The sequence below is a fragment of the Mercenaria mercenaria genome, chromosome 1 (assembly GCF_021730395.1).
Source record: "Mercenaria mercenaria strain notata chromosome 1, MADL_Memer_1, whole genome shotgun sequence".
In the NCBI taxonomy this organism is placed as follows: domain Eukaryota; kingdom Metazoa; phylum Mollusca; class Bivalvia; order Venerida; family Veneridae; genus Mercenaria; species Mercenaria mercenaria.
This window is the reverse complement of record NC_069361.1, coordinates 106,617,077-106,633,334: the sequence shown is the minus strand read 5'-3', so window position 1 is coordinate 106,633,334 and position 16,258 is coordinate 106,617,077. Positions and strand designations below refer to the sequence as shown.

The following is a 16,258-nucleotide window of genomic DNA, read 5'->3' as shown; positions in this document are numbered from 1 at the left end:
TTCATGTATATGTTTTGTAAGTCAATACAATACAATACAATACAGTAAATTTTATTTAAAGTCGGCAAGACATCATAACAGAAACCATAAGCTCGAGAAGAGCTTTTATAACCGACTGCAAAAGCCGATGTAAAAAGCTCATTAAAGCTTATGTTACTTGTTGATACTCTCCAACTTTGTAAATAAATATTACTTGACTTGACTTGAATTAAGCAGTGTACTTGCAAAGGGGTCGCATATTGATAATTTGTGTCGGTAATTAGCATAAAACAAGATGTCTGCGCCCATGTGTCAATGACTTCCTCGTAATTTTTGGTAGATTAGAAGTAGCTGTGCATATTGTATTTGATGAGAAAGTTGTAGTGTTACTGTTGAGTCCCTTACTTTTTGTGTTTTAAGAAATGGTCCTTCTACCAGGCCTCAAGACGGCCGTATGCCAAAGGAAATTCGACTCGAATCGTACCCTAGTCATTTCGAACCTAAAGATAAAACAAATTTTCAAAAGTTAAAAAAATGACATGTTAAACCTACCATGACACCTTCCGTATACATAATATGAAATTAGGTGCTACCTAAAAGGCAGAGCTCCCTGAAAAATCACAGTGCCCCTTTAAAATTAAAGGAGTGGTGTTGGAATTGTCTGGAATTATGGATTCGTTTAGGACGTTTATGTTCTATTAGATCTATTAAAATTATAAGTATTAATGATAATTCATGATTTCTGAATGCATGTTTAGACTGCATCACATGTGAAATACTCGTAAGATATTCTGCATGTAATTAAAAGAAAGTTCGATATAGATTAAAATCTGCACCAAAATAAGAGAAAACGTATTTGAATAATTTTCGTTATCATTATTAAAACGTACTGCATCAACAATTTTACATATTAAATTATTATTATACATTGTACTGGAAACCAGTCACAAATGATAACCCTTCAAATTGAAAAAGCTTCATTTACATGACTGTACAAAGCTTGTTTTAAACCCAAAAGACTAGCAATTTTTAAAAGTTAATGATCAAATTTTACCTGAGAAAAATAGTGTAAGCCGAAATTCTCGAAAAACCTGTTTATTTACTAAACTCTAAGTTAACTTTATTTCTATGGCTTTTTATGGTTATCTTTTGGTACTATGAAATTAGGGATGATAGTAAGAACTTTTTTGATTATTGATAATTCATCGCCAATACTTTTAGTTTTTTTAGATAACTCTGGTCAGTGCCTTTAAAGCTAACGGATGAAATATATGCGAACGGGGAGAAGAGCATTATTTGCTTTTCACAGTTCAATGCTGTATATTTTGATCCTAAAGTTGTTTTTGTTTTTAAGTTATTGTCTACTGACTACTGCACAGGCACTACACTGGAGCTGACATCAAAAACTAAACACTTGTTAAATTTTTCACATGAATGACTTTAGTTATACAATATTTTCAAAACTCATAATAATAGAAAAAAAAGCTGAAATAAAAAAAGGAATTGAAAAAAAAAACCGGTCCAGGTGAGGTTCGAACTCACGACCTCAGTTTTCAACGCGAACTCAATAACCACTACACCATGTGGAGTTATGACGTCATCAAGACGAACATAAGTATATATAATAAAGTTCGGTAATGGCAGCGTGAGGAAAGTCGTTTCAAAATGAAAATATTGTATTTTATTTCTTTTTTCTTCGTACAAAATGTATTAGCTCTAATTTTTATTATCAAACGCGCATTTACATTTTTATTCAATTTCAAAGCAGTAAGCGAGACGCTTTTGTCAACCGTAAACAGTAAGCGTCTACTGACGTCTTTATTGATTAATTACTATGTGCATAGTGTACTCGAAAAAATCCGAACAACACCGATTCCAAAAAGTACCACGGAATTTCAACTCGATAGTATACACAGTTAGATCTCTCTATTCATTTTCTTTTTCACACGTTTAACCGTAATGCGACGCTGTCGGCGCCGCTTCGCGGCGCCGGTAGCTCTGCTATTAAAAATTTGAAATGCATAAACGTGTAACCAATGAAATGCTCAGAGCATATAACGGGTTGTTAAATGAAAGGGGTATGGATCCGTACCTCTAGAATCAGATTCTAGAGGTACGGATCCGTACCCCTAGACACTTTCTTGTTAAATAAACCGAACGATACACACACAGCCCCTGGCAATACAATACAATAAGTTTTATTTTGAGTCGACAAGAAGGCAACATTACAAAACATAAGCTCTGAAGAGCTTTTGAACCGACTATACAACAAATTAAAACAAGTTTAACAGAGTTATAAAAGAGCTACAAAAGAGAAATTATTAAGCACACAAATTTAAATAGAACTAGTTGAGCATGTGTAATAATACAAGTGTTAAAATCTGTGTTGAAGCTGCTGATCTAGACATTGCTGTCTAAAAACTGCCATAAGAGAGGAAAATAAGATCTGCAATACAAAAAACAACACAAAAGTGTATGCTTAAGAAATGGTGATTAAAACTGTATCCCCCACAAATCAGATTTGGAAAGAACTGATCAGCAACTTCCTCACAGTAGCAAATGCCAAACAACATGAAAGAAAGCATGTCATATATACAGACAGTGTGTAATACAAAAATAAGCACAGAAGCATACAAGCAAACATATAGCACATACTAAGCAATCAGCCAACAAGGTAAGCAGAGACGATATCATATTAATAAGCTACAAAAAACATGGCAAACTCAATACATAATAATAGGCAAAAAAACAAAAGGAAAAGTATCATGTGGTTCTGTTTCGTTTGTATTTAATTGAATACATAAAAAGTATTTGTTTGTTTCAGTTTAAAGGAACTAACCCACAGATTTTAGGCGAAAAATGATTTCTCTCAAACATTTATAAAAAGTGAGTACTCTGAAGTGACCAGTGGTACAACCTTATCGACATAAGATTTTTGCAAGGTATTCTTACAAACTGGAGCAATGATATCTTCTTCCCAGTTACAAATGACCAAAATTTATTTTGCAGAAAGTAATAAATCGTTGCAATGATTTTGAAAATATGCAGAAAATCTACATTCTTCTTGCATATTTATCAATAACTTACTTTCATTTACACCCACTTTATCATTTTTCAGTGTCATATACAGTATACATTCAGTGCCATTTGCAAAATAATGTTGCAATATAAAATAATTTCTCTGAGGTGTGGACAGCATTGCAGTATGGTTAGACACATGAAAAAGAAAACAGTTTATTCTTTCATATACTAGCAGTTAAAACAGATAAGTATTTGAAGTTTCAAACACAGATATTAGAATGAATATGGCAGCTTTCTTTCATTACAAGCAGAGTTCAGATTTATTGATGTGTAAGTTTGGGCAGCAATGAGGATGGCAAAGAGTGTATGTTCAGTGCTGAGGGGGACTAACACCTTAACATGGTCCAGATTGAGGACAGAAATAAAACATTTTCATATCAGTAGAGTTTGCATGGCAGAGACTCAGCAGAATAAATATAATCAGTGGACAGTGCCATTTAAATTAAAAGGTAAGAGAAAAAATGCATGTACAGTGCTCCCTCTCTACAGCGGCCTTCTGAACAACAATTCCCTCCTTGCAACAACACTTGCTACTGACTCCAACAACCAAATTTTCCGTCTCCCAAAGGTTGTTGTTGTAGAGAGGGAGCACGCATGAAATATCGAGGTTTTGGCTAAAATGGCTATGTCATTTGGTCATGTATTTGTGGATTTCAAGCTTTGTATTCATGAATTTCAAGTTTGTTTTCGTGCATTTCAAATTTTGAAGATAAAATGATTGAGAATATTATTTGTTTGTCAGGATTACATTTCGTAGAACTGTGTAACCAGGAAATCCATGAAAATTATTCATCCACAAGTACCACAATCAATGTTACAATATCAACAAAACACACCCTGTCAAAATAATGTTTCTTTCATGGTAGAAATTATCTGTCAAAAGTATGATACTATATTTATTTTATAGAGACAAGTCATATATTCACAGGATATTATCTATATCTATTATATGGCTTACTGGTCACTATGGCAAGTATGATCAAAGTTCTCCACAACTAACTGACAGCTTCCCCTCATACAAGAAGATGTGAAGAGCAAACTGATTTAATAAAATCTATAATAATATCCTTTGGAAGACATAATTCATGGATTTTGAGATGTATATTATAGTCATTAAGTTTGCTAAATTACAATTTATATATCAGAATTTGATTTTTGCTGTATTGTTTAACTGTAAAAAGGACAATAGTCTTCCGTTACTGTCACTGAATAGGAATTTTCTGAGTTAAGCTGTATTTCTGTAAAAGTTATTCCTTTTAAGTTTTACAGCCTCATTTTGGTATGAAAATAAATTCAGACCTGAGTATATAAATATCTTCTTTACAGACCCAGAGTATGATTTGGACTATATACTGAATCCAGCAAATCATGCTGCGATCAGCGAAAACATTGCTAACAGGAAAGGTGTAGGAAATATTGATCTTGTGGTATGTATAACAAAACAGGAAGAAAAACATTGAAATACCTGGCTTTTAAACGGTTATGTCCTCAGGTTAATGACGAATTTTTCGAAATTTAGAAAGAATTTTCATTTTTATACGCCAGTCTCTGAAAGAGTGGGGCGTATTATGTGAACACCCGTAGCAGGCGGACAGTCGGCATCCAAGGCATATCCACTCTCTGAGTCAAACAGTTTTCATCCGATCTTCACCAGGCTTGCTGACAATGTTTGTGGGTATAATATCTCAGCCTCGTTCGATAACCACCCAAATTGCCCCAAGCACTCCTGGATTATGGGCCTTGAATAACTAAAAAAACTGCGATTTAGCCTTGTCCATTCAAACAGTTTTGATCCGATTGTCAATTTCATCCCACATGGAACCTCACAAACACCTTGATTCCTTCTTTATGTTACTCTTTTTTTGGTTAACAAGGCATACAATATCAACATTATTACCTTTATGATACGTAACTGAATACTTAGACAGGCGTATTTTGTGACAGTCTGGCACTCTTGTTAATAATTGTAAACAGAAATGTGATTCTTTGAGTTCTAGGCAGTATATATATAGGAAAAAATAGTTTGTAAAATATGAAGAAAAAACCTCTGCAACATTTCACAAAGGAGAATTTTAAGATCCGATATAAGGATTTAATTAGCTATACCTAATATCATACTCTTGCTCTAGAAATATCAACTTGATTGCTAAACAACTGTTTATTATATTTTATATTTTATAGAATTTTATTTTTCCATCTTTTGTAAAATTTAAATATTGTATAGGGGCATGACCCTTTAAGATGTTTTCTTGAGTTACGTAATAAATAGATAGAGGATCATACTTGTTTGTTTCATTGTAAGATCAAAATTTCTTTCAGCAAGTGAATATTAGGTGCAATAGTTTCACATGTGGCTCGCAAGTGAAAATTTCAATTCTGGTGTTGATAAGTGATAGGTATTTCCATATAAACAAATTTTCTTTTTATTTTGTATCTTTTCAATGTTTAGTTACCAAACTATGCCAGTTTTACCTGTGCAATGTTAAATGCATTGGGCACCATCATAAGCACACTTGTGAGGTTGTTATGTTGCTGTTAAAATAAAGTTGCATTATTCTTGAAGATATTTAGATTTCTTTCACATTTTTATGCAATGCACATATGTTTACTTTTTTAGGTGTTTATTTACATCTGCATCTTTATTGATGTATATTTTGGAAAGTATTTCCAACTATTGTAATTTATAATTCATATTCATAAGCATTCAAATGCAGGTCAGTAAAAATTATATTTAAATAAACACCTGAAAAAAATTATACAAGATGCATGTAATTTCTGTCAAAATATGTTTGTGGCACACATAAAGTGGGATAATTGAGACATACTATTGTTTGTGATTGACTAAATGGTAGGTTTAGGGTATACTTGTGTTGTGATCTATAATTGGTATAGTTTTTTAGGGTATATGTTTATGTGAATCTACATAAATTGGGTGTAATATTTTTAAATGGTATAGTATTGATTGTTTGTGGAACTACATAAATTGGGGTATAGGTTTTGAGGTATATTGTTTGTGAATTACATAAATGGTGTAGGTTTTAGGGTATATTGTGTTTGTGAATCTACATAAACTGGGTGTAGGTTTTGAGGGTATATTTGTGTTTGTGGATCCACATAAAATGGGTGTAAGTTTTGAGGGTATTCTTTTGTTTGTGGATCCACATAAAATGGATGTAGGTCTTGAGGACATGCATATGTTTGTGGATCCACATAAAATGGATGTACGCCTTGAGGGCATACTTATGTTTGTGGATCCACATGTATTGGGTGTAGGTGTTGAGGGCAATACTTGGTTTGTGGATCCATATTCTTGGGTTTGTAGCTTGACATAAAGTGGATGTAGGTGTTGAGGGCATTATTGTTTGTGGCTCCACATAAAATGGTTGTAGGTGTTTATGGCATAATTATATATATCTGGCAAAATAATATTGTCTCAAATATAATTTAATATCAACTTTCACTGTTGTTCACTTATGCTTTGTAGAGATGCAAAATAAAGGCAGGAAAATATGTAGTGACTAATAACAGCTGTGTTTTTTTTTTCTTCAAGTTTTATTGTATATAGAAGCTGTATCTTACTTTTGATTGTTTTATATCTCAGTTGTTATTCTTCAGGTTGATTTATATAGGAAATTTGAAAACACAAGAGATGTAAGTAAATATTTTTTGAGATTCCTCAGATCAGTTTAAGCAACTGTTTTGCATACATATATTGTAATTTCTTTCAGTCTAGGTCAGTTTTATAGTAAGTTACGTGCAACAACCTTGGTACAAGAACCAACTTCAGTTTTTAGACAATGAAAGAAGACAGTGACTGGATATGAAGAGCAGAAGAATTATATAGTTCTGTCATGAAACTCATTTTTTCATGTGTAATTTTTCACATTTTGATAATAAGTACCACAAGATTTACTATAATGATAAAATATTTACATTATAATAACTATATATTTTATGAGCAAGTGTAAAAGGCATTTATTTTTTTATGAACAGAATTGGTGTAATGATATCAAGGAAGGCCCTCTCCCCAAGATTGCACAAGCAATCAGACATTGTTAACAAAAAAACAATAACAAAATGGCATCATTGGGAAAATTCTTTCCAAAATTTGACACCAAAATTTCAAAAAGAACTTTATATTATTGCTTTAACTATTTTTTTCTGAGAATACAGATAAAAAGTTAAATTTTGTATGTCTTAACTATAATTATGAGATTTCACTAGATTTAACAGCATTTTGAATAAAAACTGTGAAATGTTTTTTTATTTGAAGGTGTTTTACAATCGAACGGAAAGTTGACTTTAAAAATTTTTGTCACTTTTTCATTGGCGTTTTTTAGGTCACCTGTCATGAAGTGACAAGGTGAGCTATTGTGACCGCTTGATGTCCGTCGTGCGTAGTGCGTCGTCCGTCAACAATTTCTAAAAAAATCTTCTTCTTCAAAACCACTGGGCAGATTTACTTGAAACTTCACAGGAATGTTCCTTGGGTGAAGCTCTACAAAAATTGTTCAAAGAATTGAATTCCATGCAGAACTCTGGTTGCCATGGCAACAGAAAGGAAAATCTTCAAAAATCTTCTTCTCAAAAACCAGAAGCTCTACAGCTTAGATATTTGGTGTGAAGCATTGCCTAGTGGACCTCTACCAATTTTGTTCAAAAGTTTAAAAAACTAGTTTGCCAAAATGTTTAATGCTTTCAGACTTCACACAGATTATTGGCATCAAAACATAACAAAATGCATTACTCTTGTTTTTACCGTGAGTGGTGGGGGCATATAGATTTAGTCTTGTCTGTGTGTCTGTGCGTCGATCCAAAGTTCGCGACGCGCGTAGCTCAAAAGGTATTTGATTTAAATTGATGAAACATTGCTTGAGTCTTTATCATGATATGAACTTGCGTACCTCCTATTTTTCATCTGGGTCCGCCCCCTATTTCTAGAGTTATGGCCCCTGAAATAGTTAAAAATTCACATTTTCACCTTGCAATCTATGTTTACAAAATTATGCTCCTTTTTCAGCTTTGGTAAAGCTTTTGTATGTAAGCTAGTATTATATAAAAAGGTTTCTAATTGTCAAGCACGTCATTAGACAGGTCTTGTCACCATAATAACCTTTTAAAAAAAACGCTTTTAGAGGAGTTATATATCACCTTTAACCCTTTGCCTGCTAAATTTCTAAAACAGACTGGTCCATAATTCAGTTTGGGCAATGCCATGGGGTGTTCACTGAAAATTTACTAACTGAATAGCGAACAGTGCAGACCATGATCGGACTGCACGGATGTGCAGCTGATCTTGGTCTGCACTGGTTGCAAAGGCAGAATCACTTGCTGCCAGCAGGCTAAGGGTTGATAGTTCTAAGTTGTTTTCTGTCAATTTTTTAAAGAACTCAGGGATTTTACTGGAAAGTCTTGTGCTGTACCAATTTAGCTAATAGGAACTGTTTCTAAAAGATAAAAATATTTTTGCTTCAGCCAGATGAAAAAGAGACTGTTAAAAGACAATTTCTCAAAGCAGTTGGAGAAATGCCAAACACTTCCCATCCACAGTCAGTATGTATAATTATATATTTTTAGCTCACTAGAGCACAAAGTGCTCAAGGTGAGCTATTGTGACCGGTCATTGTCCGGCGTCCGTCAACATTTGCCTTGTGAACACTCTAGAGGGCACATTTTTTGCCCAATCTTTATAAAACTTGGTCAGAATGTTAGTCTTGATGATCTCTAGGTCAAGTTCGAAACTGGGTCATGTGGGTTCAAAAACTAGGTCAGTAGGCCAAATCAAAGGAAAAGCTTGTGAACACTCTAGAGGCCACATTTGTGACCCAATCTTAATGAAACTTGGTCAGAATGTTTGTCTTGATGATCTGTAGGTCAAGTTTGAAACTGATTCATGTGGGTTCAAAAACTAGGTCAGTAGGCCAGGTCAAAGGAAAAGCTTGTGAACACTCTAGAGGCTACATTTGTGACCCAATCTTTATGAAACTTGGTCAGAATGTTGGTCTTGATAATCCCTAGGTCAAGTTCGAAACTGGATCATGTGGGGTCAAAAACTAGGTCAGTAGGCCAGATCAAAGGAAAAGCTTGTTAACACTCTAGAGGCCACATTTTTGACCCAATCTGTATGGAACTTGGTCAGAATGTTCGTCTTTATGATCTTTAGGTCAGATTTGAAACTGAGTCATGTTGGGTCAAAAACTAGGTCAGTAGGCCAGATCAAAGGAAAAGCTTGTGAACACTCCAGAAGCCACATTTGTGACCCAATTTTTATGAAACTTGGTCAGAATGTTTGTCTTGATGATCTCTAGGTCAAGGTCGAAACTGGCTCATGTGGGGTCAAAAACTAGGTCAGTAGGTCAGATCAAAGGAAAAGCTTGTGAACACTCTAGAGGCCACATTTGTGACCCAATCTGTATGAAACTTTGTCAGAATGTTTGTCTTGATGATCTCTAGGTCAAGATTTAATCTGGATCATTTAGGTCAAAAACAAGGTCACATGGTCAAATCAAAGGAAAATTTTGTGAACACTCTAAAGACTACAGTTGTGACTCAATCTTTATGAAACTTTGTCAGAATGTTTGTCTTGATGATCTCTAGGTTAAATTCGCAACTGGCTCATGTGGGGTCAAAAACTAGGTCAGTAGGCCAGATCAACTCTGGTGAATGTTAGTCTTGATGATCTTTAGGTCAAGTTTGAATTTGGGTCATGTGGGGTCAAACACTAGGTCAGCAGGCAAGATCAAAGGAAAAGCTTGTGAACACTCTAGACGCCACATTTGTGACCCAATCTTTATGAAACTTGGTCAGAATGTTTGCCTTAATGATCTTTAGGTCAAGTTCGAATCTGGGTCATGCAGGGTCAAAAAGTAGGTCAGTAGGCCAGATCAAAGGGAAAGCTTGTGAACGCTCTATAGGCCACAGTTGTGACTCAATCTTTATGAAACTTTGTCAGAATGTTTGTCTTGATGATCTCTAGGTCAAGATTTAATCTGGATCATTTAGGTCAAAAACAAGGTCACATGGTCAAATCAAAGGAAAATTTTGTGAACACTCTAAAGACTACAGTTGTGACTCAATCTTTATGAAACTTTGTCAGAATGTTTGTCTTGATGATCTCTAGGTTAAATTCGCAACTGGCTCATGTGGGGTCAAAAACTAGGTCAGTAGGCCAGATCAACTCTGGTGAGTGATATATAGGGCCATCATGGCCCTCTTGTTCTTTTTGTCTGAGTGAAAACAGCATTTTGTTCTACATCTTCAAGACAAATTGGAAGAGCTGGTAACATTAATTAGAGAAAGAAATATTTTGGTTACTTTTAAAGGAACGAAACAAAATCCAGTTTCTTTTTCAAAGAAAAGAATGGATTGTTATATTTTGAAATGAAATAACAAAATTGGCAACATGATGGCATTCAGTTAGTAATATTTTCAAGGACAAAAATGTAGTCTTATTATGGGAAGTCTGCTAAAGCAGACAGGGAACACTGAACATGATGTGTAGCATGTGTCTGTCTGTGCTTGTTAAATTGTTGCCTTCTTGTCTCTCTGTCAATACACCATCAAATATTTTCAATATCAGGTAGGCAACTACCTGGTGATGGGGGTCGAGCGGTTAATGTCACTTGCCTCTCACATTTAACTTAAGGGATTGAAACCCTACTTAGAATGCAGAATTCTTTCATGTGAGGAAGCCATCCAGTTGGCTTACAAAAGGTTGGTGGTTTTACCTGGTGCCTTTTCATGCCTGAAATAAAATGTGTTGAAATTATTATTTTTCATCCTGAAATATAGAAAGTTCAAAAGCTTTGAAATGCCAACACTTTTATAAATTTATTTGAGAGTTTCAGTCTTACAAGACAGTTCCATAAGAAAATGGATGGAGTGGGGGATGGCCCAAGTTGCCGAGTGGTTACGGTCGCTGAATTCAGATTACTTGCCCTCACCGATGTGGGTTTAAGTCTCACTTTTGGTGTTGAATTCTTCATGTGAGGAAGCTATCCAGCTGGTTTAAGGAAAGTCAGTGGTTCTACCCAGTTGCCAGCCTGTGATGTAATAATGCAAGGAAGGGCACTGGGGCTTTTATTCCACCATCAGATGCTGGAAAGTCACCATATACATTGTAACCTTGCATGTGTTGTTGTGACCTAAAACTCAACAAAAGAAATACAAAACCTAATGTGAATTCTAGTTTTTCTACTTTTTAAATGCTAAAAGGTAATTGTAAGAGACAAAACCGAAGTATTTTCTTTCAGTCTGTACAGTAAAATTCTGTGAAATCACAAAAGAATTTGCATGAAATTTAGTGTTTTCTACAAAAACAGCTGTTTCATGGTAACCTGAATTTATTAATGAAAATGATGCTTTCACACTATAGATGGGAATTTTGTGTATTTATGCATCTACAAAATTCACAAAAGTTAGTCTCCTGTGAAATTGTATTTCACAGTACCGATAGTTTGTTCGATTTCAAAACGTTTTCTTAGCAATTACGTAACAGTGGCCAGTGAATCTTACATTGGTTTTTGTGTCAGTACTTACCTTCTTCAAATAACTATCAACTTCCCATTGTAAATCAAGAGTGGAGGACCAGTTACGCTAGCTACATCATCTCCTGTCAAACTTTCAAAGAAAACATAAGCCTTATCCAGGGATTGAACTAATTGGATTCATGATGTTGTTGCATTTCTAGTGATATTGTTACAGTATTTTACTCAAAGAATATTTGTCACATTTCAGCCAGTAGGGGAGGAAGATGCAGCTATACTTGTAGATCTTGTTGGGCATAAAAGAGGTACTGTTCATTTTGCTTAATAAATACACTCACCTTAAAATTCATGACCAACTGTCATTGTCTTAGGAATGTCTGAAAACATATAGTATTAAACAATTGTAAATGATGCTGACTCTAGTGGATAGTTTTGCTGTAACTTACAGAAGACACCTAAAACTCTCCAATTCTTATTTACGAATAAAGAGATAAAGATAATTTCTATACAGTTCAGGAATGTATTTTCAAGATAATTATTGTTATGATCCCCTAAGATCAGTCTGTCACTTTCATATGTACAAGCACTGACTGTATGTACAAGCACTGACTTACTTAAAAATAAATTGACAGGCAGATAGGAAGTAGCTGTATTTATTGACAGGACATGCAGCTTTTCTGTTGGTCTCATTACTGATACTGTTTGGAATAATAAAATCACCCTGGAGTTACGGATTCTCTTCAAATATTTTTAATTTCCCTAAAAACAAGTTCTACAGTAAAACACCGCTCGCTCGAGGTCGCAAGGGGATGAGCAAAATGCTCGAGTTATCCATGGTTTCGAGCGACCCAAACATTGACCAACATATAAAGAAAATTGAAATTTGTTATACTAATTGTCATCGGGACCATTTGCAGAGTAAACGGTGTTGCGTAATAAAAATATACTTGTGACATTTTCTAAAAACGTATTACAAGCGTTATCTATGATAGACGTTTCAATATGTAATTTGTAAATGACACATGTGAAGAAACAACTAAGACTTCATCAACAAGTGCATATCAAAATTATCGTCTCAATTTTATGAAAATGCTATATTATTTCCTTCATTTGCATGCAAACAAATGCTGATTAAAATACTAAGATCTCATAACTATCTTCTCAATCCCGCAGAAAAGATGTTTTAAGTAATCAGTAATTGTTCGATATCTGATCAATAAAACTTTTCTTCAACCTTTATCAATAATTAATCTCATTATCAGATCAAATATACCGACAACAAGCATTTAAGATAGACCAAGCAATTCTCACGGCGTGTGAAAATTTTTAATTAACCGATACATTCTGACCGCCGATTTTGACAAATCTGCTCGAGTTTTCCAGAAGCAATAAAGAGTAAATTAATACACAGGGACCAGGTGTCATGCTCGAGCGATCGAGTTATCGATGCTCGACCCAGCCATGGTAATTTCACATAGAAAACAGAAGTAAATCCGCCGGGACCACATGAATTGCTCGAGTGAGCCCAGGTGCTCGAGTCATCAGTGCTCGAGCGAGCGGTATTTCACTGTATATGCAAGTGTGAGACTTTTTTCCTTTAGATATGTTGGTTTGAAAGAGATCAAAACAGAAATTAATTTAATCACATGTGTTTGAAGCTCAGTCAATAAAAATGTATATGCAGGTTAGATCTCTTGGTTTATTAAGTGGTGGGATATGATAATGAATACATTTATTGATAGAGCTTCAAGCGCCTGTGGTTTAATAACATGGTAAATTTCTGTTTGTTTGGAAATGACAGATGAAACTACAGACATATTTGTAGAAGTATTTTTAGCTCGACTATTCGAAGAATAGTCTAGCTATTCTACTCACCCTGGCGTCGGCGTCGGCGTCACACCTTGGTTAAGTTTTGCATGCAAGTACATACAGCCATCAATTAAAGGCATATAGCTTTGAAACTTATTTTTTCTTTTTCTAGGTCAATTACCAACCTCTCTGGGTCAAGTCCCATAACTCTGACATGTATTTTGAGCAAATTATGCCCCCTTTTGGACTTAGAAAATTTTGGTTAAAGTTTTACATGCAAATTACTATCTCCAGAACTAATGCAGATATTGATTTGAAACTTCACATGTGTCTTCGGGGTTATAGAACTAGTTGAAAGCAGCAAGTCCCATAACTCTGACTTTCATTTTGGCCAAATTATGCCCCCTTTTGGACTTAGAAAATTCTGGTTAAAGTTTTGCGTGCAAGTACATACAGCTATTTCTAAAAGGCATATAGATTTGAAACTTATTTTTTCTTTTTCTAGATCAATTACCAACCTCAATGGGTCAAGACCCATAACTCTGACATGAATTTTGAGCAAATTATGCCCCCTTTTAGACTAAGAAAATTTTGGTTAAAGTTTTACATGCAAGTGACTATCTTCAAAACTAATGCAGATATTGATTTGAAACTTCACACGTGTCTTCGGGGTTATAAAACTAGTTGATAGCACCAAGTCCCATAACTCTGACCTTCATTTTGGCCAAAGTATGCCCCCTTTTAGACTTAGAAAATTCTGGTTGAAGTTTTGCGTGCAAGTACATACACCTATTTCTAAAAGGCATATAGATTTGAAACTTATTTTTTCTTTTTCTAGCTCAATTACCAACCTCACTGGGTCAAGTCCCATAACTCTTACATGTTTTTCGAGCAAATTATGCCCCCTTTTAGACTTAGAAAATTTTGGTTAAAGTTTTACATGCAAGTTATTATCTCCAAAACTGATGCAGATATTGATTTGAAACTTCATATGTGCCTTCGGGGTTATAAAACTAGTTGATAGCAGCAAGTCCCATAACTCTGATCTTCATTTTGGCCAAATTATGCCCCAATTTGGACTAAGCAAATTCTGGTTAAAGTTTTGCGTGCAAGTACATACAGCTATTTCTAAAAGGCATATAGATTTGAAACTTATTTTTTCTTTTTCTAGATCAATTACTAACCTCACTGGATCAAGTCCCATAACTCTGGCATGTATTTTGGGCAAATTATGCCCCCTTTTAGACTTAGAAAATTTTGGTTAAAGTTTTACATGCAAGTTTCTATCTCCAAAACTAATGCAGATATTGAATTGAAACTTCACATGTGCCTTCGAGGTTATAAAACTAGTTAAGAGCAGCAAGTCCCATAACTGATATGCATTTTGGTCAAATTATTCCTCCTTTTGAACTTAAAACTCTTTTGATATTTAACCTTTTTGGGTAATATTTTCCTGCTTCTGGGACAATATTTCGAATAGTTGAGCTTGGCTGTCTTACGGACAGCTCTTGTTATATGTATGATCATGATATATTGAAATTTTTTATATTATCAGAAACATCAGGAGATCAGCCACAGTTGAAAACCATGTTGGAACTTGGAGAACATCTTGGCATGTTGAGAACAAGGTATCTGACATGTGTAAATACTTAGATACGGTGACTCATTGGAAACATAATGATGATTAAGAGAGCATTGAAACATTGGCCAGTATTCTTCAAAATCTAGAATGTCCGTCCGTCTGTCCATCCACAAGTCTGGATTCTGCAATTACTCAAAAAGTATTCAAGCTAGATTCATAAAACTTGGTATGTGAACAGAGGGCAATATGTAGATTATGCACATACATGACTTATGCTTGTAGGTCAAAGGTCAAGGTCACTATTGAAGGTCAAGTAAAAATTGTTTCTGTTCAAAAACTTTTATATTCAATTATGGATTATGTTAGTGGTAAACACAAACATTCCCCATGATGAGACATGTGTCAACACATGAACTATGAATGCTTGTCGGTTAAAGGTCAAAGTCACTGTTTAAAGTCAAGTAAAAATTTGTTCCTGCCCCATAACTTCTAATTGCATTGAAGGATTTTTTATTACTACAAAAAAATGATCCCTATGATTAGACTATGTGTTGCTCACATGACCCATGGTTGTCAGTCAAAGGTCAAGGTCACTATTGAAAGTCAATTAAAATTGCTTCGGCTTCATAGCTTTTATGTGCATTGAGTTTTATACCAGTAGGGGACTTCTGTATTGCCAGTGCAATACTAGGTCACTTGCTATATAAAGGTCTCCTGCCCTGTTACAGTCTTTTGCTCTTGGTATTGATATTGTTTGTTAAGTTGCATTTTACAAATTTGTTTCTGATGTGTTTCAATGTTTATAAGGTTCAATCTGTCTACAACGAAGTCTGAGGGAATATTGTAAGTTAATTAGAGATTGTTTCAGAGTTCAGATGCACAAGAATTGAACCACAAGATGATTAAATATCAAAGCCTGTGAATGATGATCCAAGGTAAATCAGACAATAAACCACAAAAAAGTCTTGTTTATTTTCATTCTTAAATGCTCATTAAAACATGATAAAACAAATCTAACAATACTTAGTATTAATGAATCGGATGTCATGCAGCTATTTGATGTCATAATTGACATCATAATGTTTTCTCTCTGGTCTTCGTGTCAGCTGTTGTTTATCACAGAATATACAAGGCTTGACTTCCTTCTCTGTTTAAACAATAAAAAATTTAGCCATTTTAGGATAAAAAAATTACTTAATGAGAAAGAAAGTATCTGTTTAGTCTTTAGAGATTTTTGAAACAGAAGTGCTACTCTACTTCAGTGATGTAAGTTTTACACTATGCCATACTACTACTGTTTGCTAGAACAGTTGACTATGGC

General features: G+C 34.5%; 1 protein-coding gene across 10 annotated transcripts in view; it reads left to right on the top strand.

Annotated features, from left to right (window-relative positions):
• The first annotated feature begins 233 nt into the window (after positions 1-233).
• LOC123527552 (serine--tRNA ligase, mitochondrial-like) overlaps positions 234-16,258 on the top strand; it is a 37,108-nt gene continuing 21,083 nt past the window's right edge. The window contains exons 1-7 of one of the 10 annotated variants that reach the window (XM_045307091.2): positions 234-315; positions 3,312-3,509; positions 4,387-4,487; positions 6,676-6,711; positions 8,536-8,613; positions 11,797-11,851; positions 14,911-14,983. In XM_045307091.2, coding sequence (XP_045163026.2) covers positions 3,347-3,509; positions 4,387-4,487; positions 6,676-6,711; positions 8,536-8,613; positions 11,797-11,851; positions 14,911-14,983 — 506 coding nt within the window. In that variant the 5' untranslated portion in view covers positions 234-315; positions 3,312-3,346. Of the gene's footprint in view, positions 316-2,014; positions 3,510-4,384; positions 4,488-6,675; positions 6,712-8,535; positions 8,614-11,796; positions 11,852-14,910; positions 14,984-16,258 lie in introns of those variants that run through there. The other 9 variants (XM_045307081.2, XM_045307100.2, XM_045307129.2 and 6 more) reach the window with 9 other exon arrangements.